Here is a 13,046-nt window from a genome sequence, read left to right on the forward strand (position 1 = left end):
TCAATGCCAAACTTTGCACACACACTCCTTGGCTGCCAAACTACAACCTCCACCCCTCATTTCTCACACGGCCCTCTTATAGCGCCACGATGAGGCAGATTCTTGCAAAACACATTTTTGGACACTGCTCCTACAGATTTTGCCTGAAAATCAAGCAAAGCAGTACACATCTCTTTATCTTAAGTATCTCTTAAGTCATGTCATCAACATGGATCTGTCCCATTTCCCATTTTCCCTCCTGATTGGCTACCATTGCCTTCTAAAGTTTGTGTATGCAACCTGACGGTCGCTTATCTCCCGATTAGGGAGTCTAACTGGTTTCCACACTGTTACGGTACAAGAATTGCATTGCCTGCCATGTTGCTATCTACATGTGACAATGAAGCACCTAGTAATACCAGCAAGGTGATTGATTGCGACCGTCAGGTCGCAAGTTACTATGAAAAGCTCCACCGGCTGTTTGTCCGTCCGTCCGGCCGTCCGTCCGTCCGTCCATCTGTCTGTCTGTCTGTCCGTCACGTCACACTTTTGGCCCAACTCTTATCTCCGTCACCGCTGCCCCTATCCATGCCAAACTTTGCACACACACTCCTTGGCTCGCAAACCACAACCTCCGAGTCCAATAATTTTGAAAATGTTCACACGTCATCTTAACATGCCCAAAATAGGAAGGCATGGTGGATTTATAATCATTTAAGTAATGAAAAGTATTAACAAGAGCTTATGATTAAATAATGACTACATTAGATCATTTGGAACAACGGTTATTTTTTCCCCATTTACTGAAAAGTTACAGTTTATTGTCATACCTCCAGACAAGGTCCCCCATTGGGATATCAGCGCCATCTGGCGCTGCAACAGAGTAAAACTCATAAGCTCCCGTACGAGAAATATCATTTGTCGGTAGGGCTGTCAATCACAAACGAGGGCACCGCCCCCGAGTGTATATAAGCCCTGCGGGCTATCATAACTTCCTCTTCCGCACCTCTGCTTACCTGCAACTAGTGTCGCGAACTCAGCCATATAAGTATAATTTTCTTTAAAGTTTAGCCTAAGCGTTGACTAGGAAAGTCGGCCACTGGCCTTTAGAGATTATTCTCCTGTACGTTCTAATTCTATTCTTCCTAACAGTTCGGTCTCTTTTCTTCACTTTCGCTTTGAGTCTTTACTTCTTCTCTGTACGTTCTGCCACGTGTCTCCCTGCCTTAGCTTAGCTTCGCTTAGCTTCGGTTAGCTCACGATGGCAGCTCGTCGACCTACAGTTAGCAGCCTACTAGCTAGGGTACCGAAGAAGTGCGGCCTTCCCAGCTGCAAAGGCCTCATCGCCAATGAAGATACACATCCGTTCTGCATTGTCTGCATGGGGGTAGGACACGCCTTGGCCTCTCTGTCTCCTCCGGCCCCGGCCACGGGGGTGAACTGTGCTGAATGCCTCCAGTACGATGTTCCAGCCCTCGAGGCACGATGCGAGATCGCTGCCGCAGGCTACGGGCTATGCGGCCACCTAGCCCCGTCTCCTGGCATGCTAGCGACGGAGACGAACCGGAGCTAGAGGACTACGACATGGAGGAGTTGGACACGGAGGGTGAGTACTCGGAGGAGGACGAGTCCTCTTTCCCCTCCGGACAGGGCGGAGGCGCGGCCAGGGTGGTTCCTCATGCCGAGGCTTCCATCTCCGCCGCGTCCTCCCAAGCCCCTTCTGCCTCTCTCCCCCCTTCCATGCCGGCTGGGGCGAGAGGGGCAGCGGCGCAAGACCCAGACTCCATCCCCATGGACGAGCTCTCGGTGCTGGAACGCGCCGCCATCCGTTGTGGCCTGGAGCTGCCACTCGGAGATGCGCCACTCGGACCACGGGCTAGGATTCCTCTCCTGGGCCAGGATTTGGAGTCCTCTCCCCCGCGTCGGATGGAAAAGCTACCACTAGTCCCAGGCTTTGCAGAGGCCCTGCATTCAACCTGGACTACACACAAGGACCCCCCCAAGCTCCCCTTCCTGGTCGATTACCGCGACTCAGAGAAGGCGGGAATCCCCTTGTGCCCTCCCATGGACAAGCTGATGGCCCAGTCCCTGGTAGGGAGCCTCAAGCCCAACCATGAGCGGACCGGTCCTGGAGGCCGGCCTCCCCTCAATCTGGCCGTGGGTAAGAAGCCTCCTGGGTTTGCCATCCCCTTTGACGACAAGCAGTCTTCAAGGGTGAGGAACTCTTACAGATCGTCCGCGCTGGCAGCCAGGACGATGAACGCCACCCAGCTGCTGCTTTCCTCCACCAGGCGCCTCCTCAGCGAGATGCGGGAGGTGCCTGACGTGTTGGTGGAGGAAATGGACAAGTCGCTGCGCATGCTGATGGACTTGAATGTCCACGCGATCGAGTGGCTTGGACATGGCATGGATTATTGCATCCAGGCGGAACGTGCCAGGTGGCTAGACAAGGTACAGTGTCCTGGCAGTTCTGGAGAGGAGACCGGGAAGATCCTGCAAGACCTCCCCGGCCACCCTACCTTCCTCATGGGCGGTGGACTGGAGCTTCTCCGCCAGGAGGTGGCGGATAAGAAGATCACTCTGGAGCTCCTGGGAGCCACGACGGACCCCCAGGTACCCAGAAAGGAAAAGAGACAGGGACGGAGCAAGGCCCCTGGTCAGGCTGACAGGGGGCGCTCTTCCTCCAAGCAGGGGAAACAGAACAATCCCCCTAGGACCCCCTCTTCTTCCTCCGCGGGACCCCCTCGCACTGCAGCGGGGGCCCAGGCCCGCTCTCAATCCCGCCACCCTCCCAGGCACGGGATACCGGCCAGCTCCCACAAAGCCCGTGGGAAGCCGCCGCGAAAGTGACACTGGACTCTGGCGGGGTCCCCCTGAAATTTCAGGGGACCCCCCCTTGCAAGCGCAGACGTTTGGACAATACAAACTATGTTTCTCATGCCAAGAAATCAATGTTTATTCCTCCTCTGTGCTCTCCTCCAGTGCCTGTAATAAAAAGTGTGTTGATGAAACAATGCCTGTTTATTTCAAACCCACCTGCTTTACTACAGACGACCCCATTTTGCATGAATTTAACCAGTGTAGAGAAGTCCAGGCTGGAATTTCTTTCCACTCAGATAATATCGCTTCCTCCAGTCATGCAGACAGGTTACAAGCAGAATATTTCTCTTTGCAAAATGTTCCCAGACAAGCTAATTCCTATTCACAGTGGTATAGTCTCTCTAGTGTGCAATACCCCTCTGTCTCCACCGAGCGGCACTGTTATGCCGACTCTAGTTCAGGACAGGAGTTTGGTCTTAGCGTCAGGGAAGAAGCCAACACATATCACCCAGGGTCGGCCTCGTCTTCCCGCAAGGAAGCATATAAAGGCCTTAGCACAGGTTATAAACGTAAATACAATTCCCCGAGCCGGGGATTATGTTACTTATGCGATGAACCCTGTCCCCCGGGCTCCACGTTGTGTGTCGCATGTATTATTAACAAGCGAGGCTTCTTGGAGGTCACGTGTTCGTCCCCCACCGGATACGGAAATAAGCGTACCGGAAACGGAAACGCTCTTTCCGCCGGTGACTCCGCGCCTTCCGGCCCGGAGGTCACGTGTTCGTCCCCCACCGGATACGGAAATAAGCGTACCGGAAACGGAAACGCTCTTTCCGCCGGTGACTCCGCGCCTTCCGGCTCGGCGTCTAGCGGATACGGATACGTGCCCGGATATGGAACCTTTCCCTCCCGGCCCAGTAGTTCCGCTCAGGCGGTACAACCCCAAGGCTTCTCCGTTGCTCAGCAACACGTTAGCACAGTGTGCAGAGCAATGGAAACGTTGCAATCCGAATCACTGGGTGTTTCGGACGGTGACGCGGGGTTACAGACTACAGTTCGCGAAAAAACCCTCCCTATCCAGCAAGGTTATTTATACTCGAGCCCGCGGCTTGAAGGCCGATGCCTTGAGGGAGGAGATAAGCTCACTATTGCGCAAGGGCGCTATAGTGGAGTTATCACGCGACCAGAGCCGTTTAGGCTTCTAGAGCCGTTATTTTCTGGTTCAGAAAAAAGGAGGGGGGCTGCGTCCGATTATGGACTTACGTGCTCTGAACAAGCACTTGAAAAAGTTCAAATTCAGGATGTTGACGTCAGAGTCACTGATGAAATCAGTGAGACAGGGGGATTTCCACTGTTCAGTGGACCTGAAGGACGCTTATCAGCACATCCTCATTTATCCCCCACACAGGAAGTTCCTGCGGTTCGCCTTCGAGGGGCGCCTGTACGAGTACACGGTCCTCCCTTTCGGTCTTTCTCTGAGCCCTCGGGTTTTCGTGAAAGTGACCGAGGCAGCCATTGCTCCACTGAGGCATCAGGGAGTCAGGCTGGCGAACTACATAGACGATTGGATGATTTCCGCCGCCTCCTGCTCAGAAGCGGCGCGCCATACCAATCTGGTGTTGTCACACCTGAAGGCCTTGGGTTTCAACGTCAACTTTGGCAAAAGTATGTTGTTACCCTCCCAGCAGATTTCCTTTATAGGAATATCTCTGGACTCGGCCACCATGTCTGCTCGCCTCTCCCCGGAGAGGGTGGACAGGTTTCTGGCTTGTCTGGGCTCCTTCCGACTGAACCAGGTGGTCAGGTACAAGGAGTGCATGAAGTTGACTGGGCTGATGGCTTCAGCAGTGCAACTTCTGCGTCTGGGCAGGTTTCATATGAGACCTTTCCAGCGGTGGTCACTGGCGCTCAGGATTCCTTCCCTGCAAGGGTACAGGAAGGTGACAGTCAGCCAGGTCTGCATGGACGCTCTGGTCCCATGGAGGGACCAGGCGTTGTTGACAAGTGGGGTCTCCATGGGCGAAGTGGTGTCACGCAAGGTGATCACCACAGACGCCAGCCGCTCGGGGTGGGGCGCCACCCACGAGGGGCGCTCAGCCAGGGGTCTTTGGACCCAGGCCATGTTGGAGTACCACATCAACTATCTGGAATTAATGGCGATCTACTTGGCGCTCAAGCATTTCGAACCATTTCTCCGGGGTTGCCATGTCCTGGTCAGGACGGACAACACGGCGGCCCTGTATTATCTCAACAAACAGGGCGGCCTCTCCTCGCGGACGCTGGATCAGCTGGCGCGCGAGATGACCCTCTGGTGCTTGCCTCGGTTGAGGTCCATCAGAGCCTCCCATGTCCCGGGCCTTCAGAACGGCGGCGCCGATCTGTTGTCCAGGGGGGAGCCTCGTTACGAGGATTGGTCTCTCCACCCTGCGGTGGTGAGGCAGATTTTCTCCAGGTTCGGTCGACCGCGAGTCGATCTCTTTGCCTCCCAGGAGAACGCGAAGTGCCCCCTTTACTTTTCAGTGAGGGGACCTTCTCCTCTGGGGATGGACGCGTTTGCTTACGAATGGCCACAAGGTCTTCTCTACGCGTTTCCACCCCTGGAACTGATTCTTCCCACTCTGGAGAGGATCAGATGTTCCAACCAGGAGGTTCTTCTGGTGACACCATCCAGGGGAGTGTGGAGGTCTCTGATCACCCCACTGCTCTCTCAACCCCCTTGGCGGCTTCCCTTGCTCAGGGATCTGCTGCGCCAGGCAGGGGACGAGATCTTCCATCCAGACCCACGGGGCCTAGACCTGTGGGTTTGGCCCGTGAGAGGGAGAACCTGCTTGCAGCAGGCTTCTCACCGATGGTTGTAGCCACTATTCAGAGTGCTAGAGCCCCCTCTACTAGGGCTGTGTATGATGGAAGATGGAATGCCTTTTTGGACTGGTGTGAGCTACAGGAGCCACCTGTGGTGGCTCATATAGCTTCGGCCCAGAAGGTGTTAGATTTCCTGCAGGACCGCCTGGACCTTGGTCTGGCGTTCTCTACACTGAGGGGTTATTTAGCGGCTATTGATGCCTGCCACCTGGGGGTGGCAAAGGCCTTTCTAAAATCCCTGAGGTGGTCCAGTTCATGCATGGTGTGGACCATTTGAGACCTGTGACCAGAGCCTTGTTTCCTGTTTGGGATCTACAAGTGGTTCTTGAGGGCCTTTGCAAGGCACCTTTTGAACCGATTGGGAGGACCTCTTTGAAACATTTAAGTTTCAAAACAGCTCTTTTGCTTGCCTTGTCTACGGCTAAGCGTGTGAGCGACCTTCATGCGCTCTCTGTGAGCCCTGATTGTATGAGGTTTCTCAATAATGACTCCAAGGTTCTTCTTAAACCTCATTTGAGTTTTATTCCTAAGAACCGAGTGGTCCCGAAGGAACCTGTTGTTTTGACGGCTTTCCATCCTCCTCCGTTTGCATCAGAGGAGGATAGGCGTCTTCATTGTCTTTGTCCAGTTAGGGCCCTGAAGGCCTACTGTGATAGGACGGTGGACAGCAGGTCTACTTCTCAGCTTTTCGTGGTCATGAATGCCCGTCAACGAAAAGCGGTGTCCAAACCCACTCTGTCGAGATGGCTTGTGGATGCTATTAGGTTGGCTTACACCCGGTCTGGGTCTGAAGTGCCGGAGGCACTTAAGGCCCACAGTACTAGGGGTGTGTCTACCTCTTGGGCTTTGTCCAAAGGTGTCTCCATTGAGGAGATTTGTGCAGCGGCGAATTGGTCTTCGCCGTCTACCTTTGCGACCTACTATCACCTGGACGTTGCGCCTTCTGCTATGGCGCATACGGTTCTGGGTGCTGCTGCCCTTCCTACTATGTAGTGGGGCGGCTCTCTCCCCTTCCTGAGATAGCATGTTGCTGTCTCTAGAATACGTGGGGGGACCCTGAGTTTTTCCCTTATATTATTGCAATTTTATAAGGTGGACCTGTGTCTGCCCTTAGTGCATAAGGCAGGCCTCGGTCTGTCAGGGTCTTTTTCTGTCTGAACACGCCCAGGCCCTGTGGGTCTGGGTCGGATCAGTCCTGAAAGGGGTCACGTCGGTTGACAGGACCTCCTTTCCGGGTGTGGTCGGTGTGCACGACAGTCTTGTCGGTTCATGACTTCTCGGGGAGTATATGAGTCCCAATGGGGGACCTTGTCTGGAGGTATGACAATAAACGTATAGGTTCCGAACGGAACCATGTTTATTTAATACCGGAGGACAAGGTCCCCCAGAATAAAGCCCCTCGGTTCGCTAGTTGCGGGCGCAGAGGTGCGGCTTTAGAGGAAGTTATGATAGCCCGCAGGGCTTATATACACTCGGGGGCGGTGCCCTCGTTTGTGATTGACAGCCCTACCGACAAATGATATTTCTCGTACGGGAGCTTATGAGTTTTACTCTGTTGCAGCGCCAGATGGCGCTGATATCCCAATGGGGGACCTTGTCCTCCGGTATTAAATAAACATGGTTCCGTTCGGAACCTATACGTTTTGGACATACCGGTACAATGTTTCCATCTGACAGCGACAATACGGAGCTACATGGAAGAAACAGTGACCCCTGAGACATCAACACAGAGATTTCTCCCAGATCCTTACCGTACAAAACTTAACATTCCACTACCGCTTTCAAGCCTACTGACTGAGAATAGGACAGATGCAATCGATGTGATTGAATCTCCTCTGCGTTCAGGGGAGGTATAGTGATCAGCATATTGCTGAGTGGAGCTTATATGACACATCCACAACATGAAAACATTAAAGACAGAAGGTTCAAGAGGTTGTTTCAGCCTCGCGCGTGGCTCACATCAAACAGCCCTCAGAAGTTGTAGGCTGTAGTCAACATCATACAGTACTGCACGGTTTACACACTACACATTGTACACAATACTGTTTTGTAGCGTTTTGTGAGTGTGTGAGTGTGTGTGTGTGTGTGTGTTTCACTTATGAGTTCTCTCCCCATGTTGCATAATTGTGATCGTAGTTTGCAGTTAACTCAACCTGATAATATATTTTATGAATATGATAATAATGATAATATCGGAATATAGAGCTTTAACTCTTTTTAACAAAAATATTTTATATTTTTAACAACATACAAACATACAGCTCCTTTGATGCTCTGCAATAGGTGTTTGTACAACTCAGAATGTCATATATCCTTCTCTATTTCTTCTAGGGGTGGGACGATAAGCGATATTATCGTATATCGCGATAAAAAACACTCACGATAATCGTATCGCGGGGAATTTATTTATCGTGATATCGTCCTCCGTCATGCACTGGGATCAATTCACCTTTTCTTACAAGCTCACAACGCGTCGCGACGCGTCGCGACGCGTTGTGAGCTTGTAGATCTGCTATTTTTTGGCAAATGTTCCGCCCAGGATAATGGATTTTGATTATCGCGATAATATCGTAAATCACGATTTCTTTTGTCACAATAATCGTGATATGAAAGTTTCATAATCGTCCCATACTTAAAGGTGTATTCAGTGATAATGAAAGTGGCCGGGGGTCATCGTGTCCCTCAGCATGGAAATGTTTACTTTTTTATAGATTTTGTACACCATTATAATGTTCTTGTTTTGATCATTAGACCCAATCACTGAATATCAGTAGGCCTACGTCTCCTGCTTCAGGATATGTATGATACTGATTTACTATGAAACTGTGGCATTTTATGGGTTCAGTAGTTTACAATCTAGGCATTTAGCAGACGTTCTTAATTCAGAGCGACTGTGCTTCTCAAAACTTTTATTTTGACCATCATAACTAAACGTCATAACATAACTACGGCTATACTCTACCCTGATTGGTCGAGGACAGGCTGGCCACCTCTGAAAACCGAATCTAGCTATGCTCGTAACACGGGCCATGGTGGAAGTCCTTATATGGTCAGCACACATTCTAGTGAGGAGAATGAATGGAAAATGTACCAATTATATTTGTATTTGAATGAAATACAATCACTGAATATACCTTTAATTTCTTCCTCTCCTTGCATTATACCTCTTTCAAATGTCCCTCACTTCCGGTCTCACCCTCTTTCTCTCCTTACACAGCCCTATGAACCAGAGTTATTCAGGTTGTCTCTCCAGTGCCTGACTGTGGTGGCCAGTGCCCTGCCTCCCGACCACATGGACCAAAGCTGTGCCAAGGAGAAGAAAGGCTCCGTGGACCAAGATGACCATTTTGACCCCCAGCCTGTAGACATCTCCAGGTACTGCTTGTAAACCAGTTACCTCCTATTAGTCCGAGCGTTTCAGGCAAAAATCGTGCACTTTATGAAAGAAGCATAATTTGGCACACAGTTAGAACATGCCATATGGAACATTTTTGGCTATAGGGGCATCGCAGATTTGTCTTGGGAAACTTGTGGGAGCCAATCAAAGTTGCTCGCATAGACTTTACTATAGAGTAAAAATCTGGTGTTATTCGGGATTCTGAAACCAATGCAAGCATTTGTTTTGCACAAAAAACATCCCTTTCCGAGAAACGGCCGCCACAAAACTTTGAAAAGTGATGATTCATCACTAAACCATAGTTTTAAGGGGTCCGTTTTTAGCCCAAGGAATGTTTTTCCTGCAAAACAAATGTTTGCACTGGATTCAGAATCCCAAAAAACACCTAGTTTGACCCCTTACATGCTACTTAAAGCATACGTATTTTTTGTATTATTTCACTCTATAGTAAAGTCTATGAGAGCCCAACTTTAATTGGCTCCCACAAGTTTCCCAAGACAAATGCCCCTATAGCCAAAAATGTTCCATATGGCATGTTCTAACTGTGTGCCAAATTTCATGCTTCTTTCATAAAGTGCACGATTACATCAAAATACTGCCCGAAACGCCTGGACTATATAGTAACAAGTGCACCAATCAGTTCCGAGCTGATCACCTCCTCTACTCTTGTGCACGAGAAGTTGCAGAGAACCATGACCGAATAGTTTCCTGATTTAAAAAATGCAAAGAATTGTAGTTTGGGAGAGAAAGTGCAGAGGTTTACTCACCTACTGTACAAGAAGACTTTTTGTATTTGCCTCGTTATGCTATGTATTGTGTAAGGAACATTCTGTACAAGCAATGCAAGGTAGCATTTATGTGAGATTATAGTGGAAAACAATTGTAATCATGTTCAGTAGAGTAGTGGATGCAACGTGTTGTGAGATTGCAAATTGGCTATTTTCAAATAGCCGAAAAGTAAAATACGGATTAATGTTTAAACAGTTCCTCATTTTGTTAGGGACCCCCTGGAACCTCAAGAATCCCTGGGGGTCCCTGGACCCCACTTTGAGAACCAGTTTAGTAGACAGTATTTAAAAATCACACACAGTGTGAAATGAGCCGTGCCTTTTATGAGTTCATTTCATTGAGGGTCTTGTGAAGCTTGGCCTATGAGTGACGGACATACTGTACATACAGACAAAGCCAGATGTAGGAGCCATTAGCACCGCTGAAAAACTGAAAAAGCAGCACACACTAGTCTGGTTAAAAACCAGACCACCCCCTGGCGGTAGATCCCAAAACGAAGTGTGTGATAGAGGGCTAAGCACATGTGTTTTGTGAGGTGCAGACTAAGGAGGAACAATATTAAAACTAGAAATTACTGTTTCTACGAAACAGTGTGGGCTCGCATGGAACACCATGTATAGAAATAGCCCCATATAGAACCTCACCCGTTGCTGCATACTGTTGTGCTCCGAGATGAGGTCCTATAAAGGTATCCCAGGGCTGGTTCGGAACGCCTGCATGTTGAGTTAGAAATCACTTTTCCCGAAATTGTATCCAAAAAGTAAAGGTAGTTCCACGCTTCCAGACTAATTTCCATCCCACGGTACATAAAACATGCACCAGGGTGTTGGGAAAACGGTTTAAATCGCTTATTTAGTCTCATTAAATTCAGAAAAGCTTTGCAAATGCTCCCTGGCTACATAACATGAGACTACAGTACTGGCAACAGTTCCGGTTGAATGGGAAAACATTACAAAACTAACGATTTAAGCGATTGTTTCATGCCCTGGTGCATGTTTTATGTACCCTGGGATAGGAAACCACAGTCTGGGAGCGTGGAACTACCTTTACTTTTTGGATACAATTTCGGGAAAAGTGTTTTCTATTTCAACATGGAGGCGTTCCGAACCAGGCCTGGGATAGCTTTATAGGACCTCATCTCGGAGCACAACAGTATGCAGCGACGGGTGAGGTTCTATATGGGGCTAGTATAGAAATTGCAAGTGTGGTTGCCTATATATTGTAGCCAAATTGTCAAGTGAAGCTCGACCAATCCTCGAGCTAGCATCACTCCCCCTTTGATCTCAATGGATCGTGCCAAAGTTTGAGGAGAATAAACGTACTAGATAAATAAGGAGGATAACATTAACATACGTGTGCCCGCTTTCAGCGAGCCCACAATAAGAAGGACGAATTGCACACTCCAGTACCAGATACAATTGAAAACCTATGTGTGACTCTTCCTCCTTATTTTCACAGTAGACCGTATTTACCTGACTGTGCCCCTCCTATTGTGGCAATATTAACCCCTCTTGTGGGTTAAACTGGAAATAGAGCTAACTCATTTTCCCTCCCTGCACCAGTGTGACAGTGCCGGAGAGACTGGAGTCAGTGGTGAATAAGTATGCCGAGCATACCCACGAGAAGTGGTCACTGGACAAGGTAATAACATGACGCTCATCCATCACATCTGAAGGGGTCTGTTAGGGCCTGACAGAGTGATGTATGGTATCGCGGTCAGAACTCCGCTCACTTACGAGTACACTTCCTGGATAATGAATGTCTGTTTGACTGCGCACAGACGTTTTGTCTGTGTCGTGTTTCGTCCTGGGAACTAACTGGAGGAGATTAGCCTATTGTATACATGTTATCTAACGTATGGGCCTGTGTGTGTGTGTGTGTGTGTGTGTGTGTGTGTGTGTGTGTGTGTGTGTGTGTGTGTGTGTGTGTGTGTGTGTGTGTGTGTGTGTGTGTGTGTGTGTGTGTGTGTGTGTGTGTGTGTGTGTGTGTGTGTGTGTGTGTGTGTGTGTGTGTGTGTGTGTGTGAGAATCTGCTTGTTGTCTCTGTCAGTTTGCCAATGGCTGGGTCTACGGGGAGCAGCTCTGTGAGAACAGTAAGGTTCACCCGCTCCTCAAGCCATACAGGGCGGTGGCTGAGAAGGTACAGCAAAAATATCTAAGAACTGTCTGTGCTTTATAAGCAAATAGCAGAAGTCGACCCCCTGAGCTAAGCCCCATATTCTGTACTTTTTCATGTGACGAATTGTGATAATAACCAATGTGATGCATTGTGAGCTTGCAATCTGCCAATGTTGATAGATTAGATTAGACTAGATTAGCAGATCAGCCATCTTTGAAAATGTTTTGAAATTCTGCTTTCTGAAAACTTGAGAACTTTATAATGACACGGCCAAAATAGAGAAAATGCCTCTTTCCTTCTGCCCTTGAATAATTTCCCCAGTGACAAACTGTGAAATAAGTAAGTTTTAAAATGCCTCTGAACATTTAATTTGAATAATTTCCATTTTGGGAATGCATTACTGTATGAAAATGCATTATGTACAATTCAAATCTAAGAAAAGCTTCCAGTGCTCGCCTCGAACGATTCAACTTCCTTTGCCTTGCATATTTATAGTAGTGCTTTCATGGTCTCCTATCCAAGTCTGTATCAAACGCACTGCAAGTTTTTAAAATATTCATATATTCAAACAGGCTTTTTTTTTTTACTCTACTCTTCTGTAAACATTATCTGCCACACATCCGCCTTTGGTGATATACTCTTGTTAAATGGTGTGTCACAGTTCCTACGTTCTACTGTATATACTAAAATCATGAATGTTATTTCAATTCTGAGAGTGTACAAATGTAACCATGTGGAATGGACCCTTACCCATGTACACCCTCAGAGTTGAATAGTGGTTCAAATTGACTGAAATGTCCAGGATAAAGAAGCTTGCCGCTGGGCCATTAAGGAGACTTTGAGGAGCATGCTGGCCTTTGGATGGACCATTGAGAGGACCAAAGCAGCCGAGGCGTTTGACCTGCATACCTGTTCACGCAGGATCTCTCAGGCTGGACAAGTATGTTTGCACCCCTACAGATTCGTACGCATGCAACCATCTCTGCAGCATTATGCGCTTGCGTGTGTTTGTGTGTTGTGATGTGTGTTTTTACATAAAATATATGTGCTTGCACTAGTGTAAGTCAGTGGTTCTCAACCT

At 48.8% G+C, this 13,046-nt stretch overlaps 1 protein-coding gene across 1 annotated transcript in view; it reads left to right on the top strand.

The window, feature by feature from the left end:
• Positions 1–13,046, top strand: part of ryr2b (ryanodine receptor 2b (cardiac)) — a gene marked incomplete at both ends in the record, with an annotated part of 144,061 nt that overhangs the window by 56,859 nt on the left and 74,156 nt on the right. The window contains 4 exons of the mRNA XM_080740696.1: positions 8,879–9,036; positions 11,410–11,488; positions 11,897–11,986; positions 12,768–12,905. Coding sequence (XP_080596822.1) covers positions 8,879–9,036; positions 11,410–11,488; positions 11,897–11,986; positions 12,768–12,905 — 465 coding nt within the window. The remainder of the gene's footprint in view (positions 1–8,878; positions 9,037–11,409; positions 11,489–11,896; positions 11,987–12,767; positions 12,906–13,046) is intronic.

The sequence above is a fragment of the Nannobrachium achirus genome (genome assembly GCF_963921795.1).
Source record: "Nannobrachium achirus genome assembly, chromosome: 13".
In the NCBI taxonomy this organism is placed as follows: Eukaryota; Metazoa; Chordata; class Actinopteri; order Myctophiformes; family Myctophidae; genus Nannobrachium; species Nannobrachium achirus.